Source organism: Myotis lucifugus, unplaced genomic scaffold, assembly GCF_000147115.1.
Source record: "Myotis lucifugus unplaced genomic scaffold, Myoluc2.0 scaffold_18, whole genome shotgun sequence".
NCBI lineage: Eukaryota > Metazoa > Chordata > Mammalia > Chiroptera > Vespertilionidae > Myotis > Myotis lucifugus.
Genome location: NW_005871066.1, coordinates 3,977,328 through 3,993,696, shown reverse-complemented (window position 1 = coordinate 3,993,696; position 16,369 = coordinate 3,977,328). Strand labels below are relative to the sequence as shown.

At 39.0% G+C, this 16,369-nt stretch overlaps 1 protein-coding gene across 2 annotated transcripts; it reads right to left on the bottom strand.

Moving 5' to 3' along the window:
* Positions 1-1,770: 1,770 nt before the first annotated feature.
* On the bottom strand, positions 1,771-16,022 carry KBTBD2 (kelch repeat and BTB domain containing 2). 2 transcript variants are annotated; one of them, XM_023751057.1, is made up of 5 exons: positions 15,937-16,022; positions 7,216-7,721; positions 6,865-6,938; positions 5,975-6,140; positions 1,771-4,467 (listed from the first exon to the last, which is right to left on the bottom strand). In XM_023751057.1, the coding sequence occupies exons 3-5, from the start codon at positions 6,930-6,932 to the stop codon at positions 2,959-2,961; spliced, it is 1,743 nt and encodes a 580-aa protein (XP_023606825.1). In that variant the 5' UTR covers positions 6,933-6,938; positions 7,216-7,721; positions 15,937-16,022; the 3' UTR covers positions 1,771-2,958. The 2 variants fall into 2 exon arrangements, with proteins under 2 accessions (XP_023606825.1, XP_006110134.2); XM_006110072.3 differs by lacking the exon at positions 6,865-6,938 and having other exon boundaries at positions 15,937-16,019.
* Positions 16,023-16,369: the final 347 nt, after the last annotated feature.

Below are 16,369 nucleotides of genomic sequence, written 5' to 3'. Positions count from 1 at the left end.
TATGGGGGGAAGTAAAGGGGAAAAATTAAGACTACCTTACACAGATCTTGGGTAGTACAGATAGTCCCAGGCATGTTTAGAATGTGGAACGACCATTCTGAGAAGAGCAAGAAGCAAAGGCAGGAAAGTATAGCAAAAACCTAATTCAAGGTAAGGTTTATGGGTAAACAATGTAAGCCTATGCTGTAAAGGTAATTTAAAGTCAAATCTTGAGGGCTTTAAATGTGTTAAAAGAATTTGAACTTCACTCTCCACCATGTGAGGACATGATGAGAAGGTGGCCATCTGCAAGCCAGGAAGGGTTCACCAGAAACCAATCCTTTCGGACTTTGGTTTGGAACTTGTAGCTCCCAGAAGTTTCTGGAGGCTGGGGAGTCCGAGATCAAGATGCTGGCAGCTCTGCTTCCTGGCGAGATGAAGCATCCAGAGAAAGAACACCATGTGAACATGCAGATGGCCTTCTACAAGCCAGGAGAGGGGCCTGGAACAGCTGCTTCTCTCACAGCCCTCAGAGGAAACCAATCCTGCCAGCACCTCGATTTCGGATTTCTAGCCTCCAGAGCTGCTTGCAATACTTTCTCACATGAAACACAGATGGCATTTGTCCATGGAAGGATGCTGTTATGATCCAAGGATTCTTCCATCAAATGAGTTTGCTGGAAACTTATTCCCAATGTTTCTCTCATTTCCTTTTCCCTTTACAATTTTTAGGGCAAAGGTCCCATTTTTCTACCAATTTCCCTGCTTCTTTTTATGGTGTCTACAGGAAATGTGAAAAGTCATTAGGATCAAAGAGGTACATCTCTTACCTTTCACCCTATATAATAAAAGCCTAATATGCAAATTGTCCCCTCAACCGGGAATTCAACCAGTTTGACCAGGGAGTGGGGCTGGCAGCAGGCGGCTAGGGGAAGGGGAGGCGCCTCTGGCGGGCAGCCACTAGGGACCCTATCCATGCACGATTTTTGTGCACTGGGCCTCTAGTTCTTTTATAAATCAGTGGGTTATAGTGCTAGTCTAGACCGAAGCCACCACAATTTCTGATAATCTATGATGAAATTCTGCAGAATAATTTGCCTCAAATAGTAAGTAAATGTGTTTACTTATTAAATGGAACTTTCAACATTAAAATCAGTTTTACACATAGATATCTAAAAAAAGACTGTTGCTTTGTGTTTATCAATGGGTTGAAATTTCTTAAATACAATCTTTTAAAAAATGAAAAAAGCACAAGAAATTGGACTTCATTCAGTAGAGGGAGGCAGTTCAAGTCTGGAAACATGACCAAGGACGTGTTCTAGGAAGACTGATAACCTAGAATCAAATCCTTATACAGGCACACCTTGTTTTATCGCGTTTCACAGGTTGCAATTTTACAAATTGAAGGTAAGCCCTCCGCCAGCAAAAGGCTTTATTGTGGTGGTCTGGAACTGGGCCTGCAGAATCTCCGAGGCATGCCTGCATTTAAAGCCGTTCTCATAGATACTGTGGCTAGGTCCACCCCCCAGACTGGAGTTCATTTTGTTAGGGATGAGGCTCAGGCACCACCCCCAGGTTTAAAAGCACCTCAGATGATCCTAACATGCAACTAGGGTTGAAAGGCATTGCTTTTTATCTGTAGTTTATGTTGATACAGTAAGGCTCCTATCACAATTTTTTATATATACTCAAAATTCTGAAGAAACCACATTAACAAGGTAAAATGACCCAGTAAAATTAAAACTAAAAGCACACCATTAAACCATTCCCATCACAAAAGAAAAACAAATATTGAATATGTACAACTTATTTAATAAATTAATGTCATTCGAAATACAGTGCCAGAACATTATGCAGTTGAACATGCTAGTAATGTTTGTCGTGAAGCACCTGTGCTCATGTTAGATGGGCAGCGCCGCTACTGCTAGTGGTTCCTGGATGAATGCCAGAGCAGCACTTGTTACCTGCTCGTCCGCACAGCCAGTGCAGAGAATTCCTGAACAGTTCACCCTTCTAATCCTACCCACACACAACAGGTTAAAAAAACACACCCTGACGGCTAACGGGTATCTACACAATCACTCTACAGTAATGCTTGTTATTAAATTAAGATGTAATGACCTGGTTGACCCACTCTAAATCTTTAAGATGGAGAAATACAACAGCAGCAGGTAGTTATACGCATGAGCCAATGTTAATGTAATACAGAAAGTGGAGGCATTTACTGATGAATGCTCCACCCAGACCCGCACAATGAGGGACTAGCAAATTTCATTGCAAGCCCAGCAACTTAAGTCTATACCTGGTAAATGACCAGCTGATTGGAAGACCTGTATTCTAGAGACAAGTATAAGTTAGTGGAAAGAGAAAGAGAGTACATGCACCTAATAGTATAGTTAGACTGGTCCTGCAGTCCTAGCTCTCCCTGTGTAATACCATAAAATGGAAGATCTTCCTCAACTATAGTACAGGATTGAGACATTTCTATTCCAACATGGACGTTAGTGTTAAGTGCAGCTGAACTAATTACACCGAAAAACTGTATTCCAGGACTTCAGAACAGAAGCACAGGAACGAAATACATATGCTAAAATAACCTCAGCACAATTTGTGATATACCACACTAGGAACAGGAAACTAGTTTAATAAGTGAACTTTTTGAACTGTACATACACAGGGCTAACAATGTTAGATAATCCAGATTCTATGCTCTCATGATACACATAAAATTATTACAATTATTGGATAATCTATTTCATATTATGGAAGCATATCTTTCTGCAAGACTCACTGATATATATTATACTGATGCAAATATTAAGTAGGGCATAAAAATAAAATTTATCAAAGATAGATTTTTATGTACTCATATTAGTCCTTTCATAGCCTCTCTTATTTAGCAAAGAAAATGACAAAGCACATAAATCAGGCGTGCACCTCCTGAACTCCCAACTATACAGGTGGTAGTGCAACCATTACTCAATCCAGTTCGAACTCCTCTGTCCCATCCGGTAGAAAAAGATAGGTTGGTGGTTTCCACGGAGATTCTTCCAGGCAGGATGGATAAAGTTTCCCCACAGTGCATCGGAAGTCTCTCCCTAGGTCCCACAGTACACGTTCAGATATATGCTGCCGCAGAGACCACCGGTCGAGTTCCAGATCATACTGGTAAGTGACATATTTAGCTCTTTCATTTAAGTGAGTTTCTCGCATAAACACACACAGAGAATTTGAGATCACAACAGCTCGAACGCAGGGATCTGAGTACCTCTTAGCAGGGATGTTGGCTGCCATTTTCCATTCATTTTTATTCACATCATAAATTTCCACAGTTACCGAAGACCCATCTACAGTGCTGGAAGGGAATCTTAAACCAGAATTGGTAGCAATGTGTAACCCTCCAATATAGAAAATTTTATCACCAAAAGCTGCAGCTGAAGCAAAAGACCTGCTAGTCTGTCTCATGGCCATTTCTACCCACGAGTCAGACCTTGGAAAGTAACAGTACATGAGGTTCAGCGTCATCACGTAGATACAGTCATGAACCACAACTGCTGCGCTCCACTGCCAAGCACAAGGCAAAGGGCTCACCATTGTCCACTCATCCTTCTCAGTGTCATATCTTTCAACGGTCCTCCGATTAAGTTCTCCACCTACACTATCTCCTCCAATTGCATAAATATAGCCTTCACAGCAAACCAAGGATGGCTTTACTCGGACAAAAAGCATCGGCGTCTTTGGAAACCAGGTATTTTGCTGTGCATCAAACCAATAAAAGCAATTCACAGTTCTGAAGGCAGTCTGAAGTTTGCTTGTCTTACTATGATTTGTTTTTGTGTTTTTCAAAGGAATCTGACCACCTGCTATATAGATGTCATTATCAGGAGTTACAACGGTCCCAACTTTATGCAAATCAGCTGGTGGGCTGCAGAGCTTGTAAACTTTTTTCTGCTTGGGGACTGTAACAGACAGAAGAGTAAAGACTACAGAATTTTCTGAAGAGGCTTCAATGAAAATCATCATCTCCTCTTTAGTCATCCCAAGTCTTGGTTTGAAAAACTTGGGCATGGATTTATACAGACCTTGAACCACGACAGACTTATCATTGGGTGGCAGACCTTGAAACCAAGCTCGCTGTGTTACTTCTGAAAGTGCATCGATTCTGATTTGGCTAAGAACTGAAGACAAATACTGGGATCGTGCTTCTGTGTTGTACTCTAGCCACAGCATAGCAGCTTCGCGAACTGTCTCCTCCTTTTCTACATTTAAGTTGTCACTACTGAGAATGTCTATCAGGAGGTCATGGGACAGCTGCATGAACGCTTCCTGGTGACACACAACAGTGAACTTGTGCTCCACCATTCTTTTAGCACTTTGTTTCAATTCCTCACAACTGAACAGATCAGCAAAGCTCAACAATCGCACACAATTCTCTGCATTTATTTTTTTAATTAAATATTCCCGACAACGTTGCAACACATCTTCTACCTAAAAGAAAAGAAACAAAGTTGATAAAGGCAGAACAGACACATTTTATTTTGTGTAGATACTGGTATATTAATCAGATCCCTATACTGTAGTTTTTATTTTTAGATACTTATTTTGGGCTAAGAGATGTTTTCTGTAATAATCAAATTAGAAGACTGTACATATAGCTTTGCATTTTTCCCACCTGTCCAGTGGCCTACTTAACTGCCCTAATTTAGGAGCCAGTAGTATGACATTAAACAGGCTCTTAAAAAACGAAAGGGAAACGTTAGGAAATTCACGTATAAGTTAAAAATGTGTAATTGAGAGAACCAAATGAAAACGATGGAAGTAAATCATAGTACAGAAAATGAACATTGTTGAGAAGCTGGAATCTGGTTTTATCAATATGGACAAGACAGTCAAATAAAACCAGTAAACCATGTATAATGACTAAAAATAGTTATACATGCCTTTCTTATCTAGAGAGCTAAGACAACCAAAGGAATAACAAATACATTTCTGTATAGTTATAAATTATCTTTATTTACTTCCTTATTTTTATAGAGCATGGGAGAAAGGGAAGGGAGGGGGAGAGAGAGATAGAAACATTGATGTGAGAGAGACACATTGATTCGTTGCCTCAGGACCAAACCTGCATCCAAAGTCCATGCTCTTGACCGGGGAATTAAACCCTTCAGTGCAGGGGCCGACACTCTCATCACTGAACCAAACCGGCCAGGGCTAAATTATCTACATTTAGATGACCTAACCTAGCCACTCTAAGTTTTCTAGGTTTGTTTTTTCTTAAGAAGGAAAAGTAGATCTCAGATGAATCAGAAGTGTTAACCTACTATACTTATTCAACATCACAGAGGTTAAAAAGTAAAGAAAAAACCACAGTGGTTAACTAAAAGCAATTTTTAAAAAAATATATATTTTATTGATTTTTTACAGAGAGGAAGAGAGAGGGATAGAGAGTTAGAAACATCGATGAGAGAGAAACATCGATCAGCCATCTCTTGGTTTGTTTTTTCTTAAGAAGGAAAAGTAGATCTCAGATGAATCAGAAGTGTTAACCTACTATACTTATTCAACATCACAGAGGTTAAAAAGTAAAGAAAAAACCACAGTGGTTAACTAAAAGCAATTTATGGAGAGAAGTTGGGTTGCTTGGATTCAAAACTTGCACCCTATTAGTCAAGTAGCTACTTCTCTAAGTCTCAAATGTATAAAATGGGGAAATCTTTACAAATAATTATTGTAAGAATTAGATAGAACCTATATAGAGCATATAGTACAGTACCTGGCACATAAACATTAACCACAAAGCCCTGGCTTGGCAGCTCAACTGGTTAGAGCATCATTCCGATATGCCAAGGTTGCGGGTTCGATCCCGTATTAGGGTACATACAAGAAGCATCCAATGAATGCACAAATAAATGGAACAAAATCGATGTTTCTCTTAAAACAATAAAAATATTTTTAAAAAAGAAACCAGTTAATGTAAACAGAAGAAACTGCTTACCTGCAGGAAGCAAGCTGTTTCATAAAGCTGTTCTACAGTGCTGTCATTTATTGCCAAATTACCCGTGTACGCGTAAGTAATTATTATCTGTAAGGTGGCTGCATCCACATTCCTCAGGTGTACATGTGTCTGTTTGCTTTCACTTAGCCCACTCATGAACATGGCCCTACAGCAGAGAGAAAAAACAAACCTTTGCTTTTAGTGTAAAACAAATGTAGAGCTAAAAAGAGAAGCTAGACAACATGGGATGTTTATTTAGCAGTGGTTCTCAACCTTCTGGCCCTTTAAATACAGTTCCTCATGTTGTGACCCAACCATAAAATTATTTTCGTGGCTACTTCATTACTGTAATGTTGCTACTGTTATGAATCATAATGTAAATATCTGACATGCAGGATGGTCTTAGGCGACCCCTGTGAAAGGGTCGTTCGACCGCCAAAGAGGTCGCGACCCACAGGTCGAGAACCACTGATTTAGGGCATTTGCTGATGAACAACTTCTTGGGAAAACTTTTGAGTGAGACAACACGAAAGTACAATCCAGTGCCAAAGTTATACAAACTTCTATTCTACCACGCCATTCTGACTGACAACGCCAATATTCATTTACAGGCAAACCTTGTTTTATTTCACTGTGGCATACCATACCACTCTTTGCAGATATTGTGGTGTGTGTGTGTTTTTTTTTTTTTTTTTTTTTTACAAATTGAAGGTAAGACCCAGCAAAAAGATTACAATTCACTGAAGGCTCACCTAACAGTATTTTTCAGAAAGGTTATTTTTTAATTAAAATATGTACTTTTTTTTTTTAGACATAATGCTTTTGCACACTACTACACTACAGTATAAAGTTTGATGTGCACTGGGAAACCAAAAAATCATGTGACTCGCTTTATTATGATATTTGCTTTGTTGTGGTGGTCTGGAACTGAATCCACAATATCTCCGAGGTCTGTCATGGGACACTATTGGGCAATAAAAAGGAACTAAGTATTGGTATGTATCATAACACAGGTGAACCTCAAAAACATTATACTCAGCAAAAGGAGCCAGATACAAAAGCCACATGGTATATGAGTCCATATATATGAAATGTCCAAATACGTAGACAGAAAAAGGAGACTAGTAAACAAAAAGTTAAGAATCTATCATTTTAAAATTTAAATAATGCTTAAAGAATTCCTAATAAAAGCTATGATTCTGCATTTGAAATGACAAACTAATCAAGGTTAAAGTACTTACCTGAAGTAAGAGCTACATGTGGCAAGAACCATCTTATGACAAGGGAACTCAGTGCCCTCAACAATTAACACTATGTCAGTAAACAACTGCTGTTCATAAAATAGTTTTAACTGTTCCAACAAGGACACTGCATACTCAGTATTGACCTGCCTCTCGTCTTGAGTGGACATGACTGTATTCCATTAATATCTCCCGGAGCAAACTAGAAAAGTCAGTCTTACTGATGGAAGGTCAAGTGAATGTTTCAGAAATAAAGAAAGGAGAAATCCCGCCTGCTGTGATCTGCAGCATTCAGAACCAAGACTGACACTGTCACTAATGAACAGTTTCTTGTTAGAGACGGAAAGGCACTCCTAGGTCATCCTGTGTTAACTAGGCTCTTCAGAGTTTGTCAACACAGTCTGCAGACATCGGTCTCAGCTTGGCAATGGTTGTGCACGCTGAGTGTGAAAGACAGAGGCAGGCTTCGTGGCAACATCCTCTATTCTGTGGATCTTCTGGAGTAACTAAAAAGAAAAAAAGTTCAGTTACAGTATTTAGGCCAGTACACTTTATATTACCATAAAAATGAAACATGAGGAAAGGAATGTTTTTTAAAAGTCTATCACATTTAAAATTAAAAATAGACTGAAGAAAATTAACATCTGTAATTTTACCTTCAATACAAAATATAAACATTCTAGAAAACAAGAGGCAATAGTAAGTATACATTTTTAAAGTTTTTAAAAAAGAATTTGGGGAAAAAAAAAAAGAATTTGAATCACAAAGCCAGATCTTCTAGCTATTTGTTTAGTGGCAATACATGACCATAACTTAAGAGAAAAAAATACCCTTTTTCTCAGAGATTCTCATTTTGGGGATATACTTTAAACATATTCATAAAAACTTTGTATTTAATTTACATTATTAAACTATATGATAGACTCAACTTATTTGCAAGACATAAACTACACATTTTTTAAGCCTGCAGTTCAATTCTACAAGGGAAGTTTATGTAATATTAATCTTCATACAGTGCTTCCTTCCTATAAATCTTTTTTAAAATTAATTAATTTTATTCCTTCAATTTTTTATAAGAGCACACAATTTTACTGGGGGGAAAACCAAAAACACAAAACAAGATAAAATAGATGTTTTCTTAAACGGAAGACTCCATATTATATAAGTAAATTAATGTGTAAATTTAATACAAATCCTATCTAAATCCTATTTGCGGAGGATTCATCTGGAAGAATGCACAAGAAAGGAGGGCAATTTTGTCCTCATGACTTATTTCAAATTAGGAAGAGTGGCTTATTTCAACAATGTTGGAATCAATGGCTATCCACAAAAACCCACATTTTAACCACATTGTACACTATTTATAAAAAGAAAACTCCCACTGAATTAAAGTTTAACTTTAATTAGACCGGATAGACCAGACGTCTTCTGGACATCCTTCCTAACTAAGCCGGGGCCCGGCCTGGGGGAAGCCGCCCACGTCCTGGGTGCCTGCGGCCAGGCTGGGGGGAGGGAAGCTGCCTGTGGTCCCGGGTGCCTGCGGGATCAGGCCTAAACTGGCAGTCGGACATTCCCCGAGGGGTGCCGGATTGCAAGAGGGTGCAGGCCGGGCTGAGGAGACCACCCCCATGCATGAATTTCATGCACCGGGCCTCTAGTATAATAAAAGCCCAACATGCTAAGTGTCCGACCGCATTCAACCGTTCGACCAGTCACTATGACATGCACTGACCACCAGGGGACAGACGCTCTGACCGGTAGGTTAGCTTGCTGCTGGGGTCCGGCTGATCGGGACTGGGCTAGACCCGCCCTGGAGCCAACCTCCTGCGGTCCTTCCCCAGCCTCTAAAATATTTCTTCTAATTAATTTCCTTTCAACGTGCATGAATCTGTGCCCTGGGCCTCTTTCTTGAAATAATATTTATTACTGCAGTATTACAAAGAAATTACAAATAAGGAAAAGAGAGGAAACCCATACAGAAAGCTAGTAATAGCTAATTTAGAACTAACTAGATGACTCTTAGTTCCCATAATCAGAAAGTCAAGTGGCTGACACAACACCTAAAATATGAGCATGATTGGATCCACTAACACTCATGAAATACCATTCATATGTCAAAGAGATCACATTGTACTTCCTGCCCAACTATACTATTACAGAAACTGCTAACTTGGTGTAAACTGTCCAATTCCCAGCCAAGTTAACTACGGAAGTAACTGAAACAGATGCAAAGGTAGAATGTGACTTTGGGTCAGTTAAGTAATGACTTTGCTATTCCAGATCTGGGAGTTGCACTATAAATCTAAGTTCTACTATTTACTACAACCTCCAAGGCCAATAAAACCTAAAATCACTGGCTATTTTCACATATTAATACAGCAAAGCCTAGTGTTAGTGAGGATGTGGAAAATGAGCTTTCTTATAGAGGACTAAGTTGGTACATACCTACAACGCCTTATTCAAAACTCTTGGGGATAGATATGCTCTGGAATTTAGAATTTTCAGATTTTATAGAGTAATGTGGTGCACGTATCATGTATTACAAGGCTCTCTCAAAGAGTATGGGGCAGCACCCCATAATCAAACATTACTATCCTTACTGCAGGAAACAGGAACAGTGTGAAAAATAATACTATATATAGCCTCATGTTACTTCAGGTCAGGTTTCATAGGCAAAGCTTTATTAAAACTTGGTTTTAAGAGCTTTCTGAATTTCGGAATTGCAAGTGAAGTATTACGTAAGTATAATATTTGGCATTATAAATGCTTAATACTCAATTCTATCTCTAGGAATTTATCTTACAGAAATGCATGTACTAATAAACTGAAAGTTCTAACACTAGCTGCAGGCCCCAAAATCATCCCCATCCACATTTAAACCAGGTGGTAGGAACTGGCCGCCAAGGCCAGGATGGATTTGGATTGTACTGCTAGCCCCCGGAATTCCTTGCAGGCTAGCTATACAGGCTCACTCCAGTAATTTCTTTAACCTCCTGCTATGACCTGATTTTTTTTGCAGTGACTTTTTTGGGCCGCACTTAATTTATGTTTAGATTTTTTTTTTATCACATATGAAACTATTAAAATAATTGAAGACTGCTTTTAGAGCATCAGTTAGCCAACTTTATGTAATCCTCATTATCACTGATTTATACACCCCTACTTCCGTAATTTCATCCTAAGATAATTTTTATTCAGGATACCTTAATATTAAAATAGACAGAAAAAAGCAAATCATTTAGATATCACATTAGGTAAATAAAGATTTACTTAATGTGGTATCTAAATGACTTACTGGGAACATAGACTTCAAAATGTATTAACTAAAAAATGTGAAAAGTTAAGTTTAAGATGACCAACCAACAGCCTTCAAATGCCTGTAACATGAACATTTTCTATAACAAGATTCCTTCTTTCCTAAAAAACAACAGAAATTGATAGCCTAAATCAGCGGTTCTCAACCTGTGGGTCGCGACCCCTTTGGGAGTCGAACGACCCTTTCACAGGGGTCGCCTAAGACCTTCGGAAAACACATATATAATTACATACTGTTTTTGTGATTAATCACTATGCTTTAACTATGTTCAATTTGTAACAATGAAATTGGGGGTCATCGCAACATGAGGAACTGTATTAAAGGGTCGCGGCATTAGGAAGGTTGAGAACCACTGGTCTAAATGCTCTAAAACATTTCACAGTTTGTACTATATTACTTAACTATTAATGATCTGACACATTATACAAATTTTCCTTTTAATAAATATACTGTCATATCACTGAATTATATTAAAATTCGCTTCAAAATAAGTGCTACATCCTATTATCTGTAGACGTTAGCATCCTCAAAGTAATTTTCAGGTATCAAGGAAATTGTTTACTTAATCTTCTATTATAAATTAATGGCTACTGAAATCTAACTTTATAAATGTTTATTGAGTTCTCTAGTAAGTGTTGGTCATTGAACTATAAGTAATCAGGCTGAGTGGCCAACCACTACAGTGCCAACACACCAAGTGCATTTATTCTTAGTATAGACTACAGCCAAAAACCATGACTGTCCCTTAAAAACAGGGTGTTTTAAACAAAACTAGACAAACTAAAGAGCCAAAAGAAGTGAATAGGTAAATAATAAGCAAGCCAAGTTGGGTATAAGAAACATTTATCTTGAAATCTAGCTGTTTTGATCTTTCATTTCCAAACTTTTGACAGAGATAAGAAAGTTTATTCTTTACCATAAGACAAATTGTATGAGCAAAGGAGGTAGCTGGCACCTGGCCCCACTGCTAACAGTGGTTCACACTGCAGAGGAAGGAAAAATTTATTGAACACCTACTGAATTTATTAATATATGCAAATGATTATCTAATTAAAAAAAAACTTTCAAAAGGAGTACTATTCTGTTCTCATTACAAAGACAAAATATTTTAGGCTTTGTAAGCCACAAAGTATCTGTCCCAAATACTTAACTCTGTTGTTATAGCCTGCAAAAAGCAATAGACAATATTTAAAAAAATGGACATGATTATTTCACTAAAACTTTATCTACAGGCTGCAGGCCACATATACCAATCTCTGCTGTCAGACTGTTTCTTGATTAAATATTAAAAATCAGTGACAAGAGTTATCTGGCTATCCTGTCCATTCCTTAGGTTTGTTCCTATTGTCTGAACTGCCCCCTCAAATGGTGTGATACATGCTCATACATATTATATTAAATACATCCTTGTATTTTTATTTTCAGCATTGCCAAGGTACTATGGGAAATTAAAGTAACAAAAAGTAGAAAAAAATAAAATTACTTAAAAGCAAAAAAAATTGTTTTTCTTATAATGTTTTCCCTTCAGATTGCAAAAACAAGGAAAAAGCACAAAACTTAAGTGCCTCAAAGTTGAATATAATTCTTTATCTAACCTGTATATAGTTCACTTTTCTTTTCAACTGAAATATTTTAACATCTCACACCTAATCACACAACTGCTTTCCCCACCTACTATATGTTAAATACTTTTTGTATTTAGTATGAACAAGATATCCCTTTTTTAAAACCTCTAATAAAGGTTTTAAAAAAGGGACATTCCTCTCCAAGAGAATCTGTTGAAAAAACCCACAATGAGAAAAAACACGATTGTAGTCAGAAACACTTAAATTACTTTTCATTTTTATCAACTACAATATCTGCAAATGTATGTAATGTTTACATACATTTGAAAGAGAAGATGTATACAAGACAATGCTTGCATTAAGACAGTAGATACTTGGATTAATTAAATGAAAGAAGGGGCAGAGATTGGGAAATCACTGTTGCAGGCTACAATTCCTGATTATTAGGAAAGTCTTACATTTAGAGCAGCTCATTAGAACATATTTCATAGTGAAAAATGTCAACTAGAGTAAGAATAAGAAATAGGAGTCATACAAACATAACATAATGAAATTCAGGAACTAATAAAGTATAATGTACTTTGACATAAAATTTAGGTTCTAATATACTTTGTCTAAGCTTCCAAGGTTCTAATGAGTGAATTCCACTACACAAAATAATTTCAAACCAAACATTCTGTTATTAAATGATCATTAGGATTAAATCAGTCAGCAATCCATAGTAATATATATAATTCTACTTAAAAACCTGAAACACCTCTTAGGGAAAATTACTGCAGCTGGTTTTTCTCCCTTAAATAATCAATGAGACTGATCAGCAGTTAACTGAGCTGTGTATGTTAAAAGAAAGGAAGGATAAAAAAAAATGAGAAGGGTGCAAACAAGGACTGCACAGAAATTACAGGGCAGGGACAACATAGTGATAGAGAGAAGGGCCCACAATGGGCTACAGGTCATCACCTGTATAGAAGCACCTCCACGTTGTGTATTACTAACCTAGGTGGTGCTGCATCTTCCATTGCTACCACTGTCAACCCAGAAGACTGAAAACTTCTATTGGAAAGAACCCAAGGCTTTCTGGATGTTAAATATTGCCAAAAAATTAAGAGCAAAAACTGTGAAGCCAAATTACGTGAGTTGAAAGCCCAATTGGCAACTTATTGGTTGTGTGACCTTTTTAAAGTTACTTACTTTCTGTGATGTAAAATGAGGGATAAAAATAAGCTCTTCTCAATGAATAGAGGCTGGAGGAGTGACTGACACACAGCACTACTATATAAATATATACAATTATGTTTGTTTGTTTTTTATGCATCATTGATGTTTTTTATGCATCATTGATGAAGCTTTTTGTAGCCTTTTCCCAACTCCTGAATCTCCACACCTCAGCACTTAAACACAGTTCTCATTTCACCCTGGGTGAACGGTATTTTAGATAAGAGAAGTTCGTTCAAAGTTTTTAGGGAGTATTTTTGATGGTACAAATGAAACAAACTAATTCAACAAAGACTAATCCTGAGAAGGCTGGTGCCAGTACAGAAAAAGGAAATGAGGGCCAGGGAGGCACCAGTCATAAAACAAGCCTTTCTTACTTCAATGAGGAGACAGGCCTCTCTTGAGGGAGAACAAAAGACTGGTGCCAGAAATAGTTTGCTTTCAAGTTATCAAAACAACCCTCACAGTTGAGAATGCTCGGAAGACTTAGTCTTTGAATTGTCAACCACTACACAAACAGTTTTTTGGAGCTGTGACAAACACCAATTAAGAAACAAACACTTACCAAGTTTGATAAATTTCAGTACAGTGTCCCCTACTCTAATCAAATTCAGAGCTTAGGTCTATTCCCATGTTCCTCCTTTCCAACCACACTGGAAAGACTACATGGCTCCATCAAGTAAACTATGCTCAGAACTCCTAAGTAAATTCAGGTCACAAGTTGAATAAATTATACTTTTAAAAAATTAAACAAGAACATAAAGGAGGCGCCATCTATGACAGAATAATTATGGGTGATAGGTCTTTTTATTTTTGATATTACTTTTTTCCTCTCAGTTCTGCACGGTGACTAAAGAAAGCTTTAGCTAAATTTCGCTAAAGTGAAACTGACCCTAACTTTTTCACTGGGATTTCATTTTCCACCAAATCAATGATCTTTTCAATCACAATAGCAGAAGAAAGTATTTCCCAGCTATACAAACATACTCATGAGGTCATTAGGGGCATAGCCACTTAATGATTACAACTGATGTTTCTCAATTTCTTTAAAAAATAAAGGGCAACCTGAGGAATAGAATGTTCTGCCTACCATGGAAGCTACTGCATGCAACCACGTGTCAGAGGTGTGGGAGTAGAGAAAGGGAAAAAAATTTACAGCACCTCTCATAAAATGATTGTATTTTCTCCAAATCTCTTATAATAATCCCTTCTTCCAACACCAAAGGAATCTAGGTACTGCAAATACCTGCCAAGGGAACCAGGAGTAACCTTCATATACTTTTAAAAGTTATTTGAAATCAATCTGTCACTTCAAATATTGAGTTATTCAAATATTAGTTGCTCTATTCAAATGCCACAAAACTGAAAATGATAAGACTGAGATATAATAAAGGACTTTGGCATTTTCATTCATGTACTTTATGACAGCAGGATCAATCTTTTTTTCCTGGTCTTAGCAATGTGGGCAAGGAGAAAAACAACTCTTTTCTAAATGTGTGAAATAAAGCTGCATTCCAGTTTCCAGGAACTGACCATCCACCTTAAACACATGCATTGTTCAATGTTTGGATGGTATGAAACACCTCATTATTTCCATTAACCGAGAGAAAGAAAACCTATGGAAGAGTGTAGACTTAAGTCCTATGACACCTCTATTCCCACCTGTAAATAACAAACGCTCACATTTTGTGCTAATGCTTCCGATGAGAGCCAAAGGGTAGAAGAGTTACAGCATGCACAACTCTTCCTACAGAACCGTGCGGAGCAACAGCAGCGTGTGTGCAAGCGTGGACTCTGACGCATGCCCCACAGCGCGGCCCGAGTCCTGGCCAGTTTACCGACCAGCGTACTGAACAGCGACCACCTCTGGAGGACCTCAGGGCCCCACCGAAAAGGCCTTCAAAAAGCACTAGACCAACAAAAGGTCAAAGTGAAGCCAGCTTCACACTAGGTGAAAGCGGATGGAAAGAAAAACACAATTCCACATCATCGAGACTGGACAAGGATGGCCCGGTTTTACTTTTCAATGGACTTTTTAGGCCATAGACAAAGTCCTGAAACAACGTCAGGGGGGGAAAAAAAGCCCTTACGAAAGGTTACCTAAAACACGATCACCACTCAGAGGAAAGAAACACACAAACCGGCACCCTGCTAACTAGGAGGAAAGGTCCTTTTAGTGAGACCCCGCTGCCGATGGGGTTGTTTCCGGATGCCAGGGCGCTCGGGAGCCAGACAGACAGACAGAGTCCTCCAATACGGGCAGCACGTGACCCGCCCTGCAGCCTGCGCTCCTCCGCGGCCCAGTGATGCAGCCACTTCCCACCCGCAGACCCTGCACGCGCCGCGTTTCCCTCCGGATTGTTGTTGTTCTTCCACTTGCAGGACCCACCGCGGCGGCGGACAATTCTAGAGACCTGCGCCCACGGGGCGTACATTCCTCCCCGTGGGCCAGCTATAGAGACCCCTGGACTGCTCAGCCAGCAAATACAAAGAAACGAACTCAAAACAACTACTCATCCACGAGTGGATCGTCTTCTACTCCACGGTTTCTCAATCCAGCGCGAGAGGGCGGTCGGTGGTCGAGTTCCAACGAGTTACCCATTTCGGTCTAAAGTAAACACGTACACGACTCCCCCGTCTCAAAGGGCAGCGCCTGCTTTCTCCCTGAACAATCGCTAGCGGCTCACAAGGGGACCTCTGTGCGTCCGGCTGGTGGCCACCGCCGCCGCCCCTGCCCCGAGCACGGACGCCGCACGGCAGGGCTGGCCCTCCCCCGGCCCGCCGCCCGAGAGCTCGTCGCCCGGCGCCCAGGGAAGCGGCTTTCTTTCGGCGAAGAGCCGCGAGATTCGGGCCGAAAAACGCCCACGCAACCGCGTCCGAACCCGGGCCCCGGCCCCCGCAGCCTCATATTGGCCGCCTCTGTATGCGGAGAGAAGCTTAGTTTTATCTAGAGTAACCTATATTAGATTAAACTAAGTATTTTTGAAGGGAATAATTAGAAATAAAGAAATGTTTTGAGATAATGTTTTCTAAAATAACCAATACAAAGATTATGACA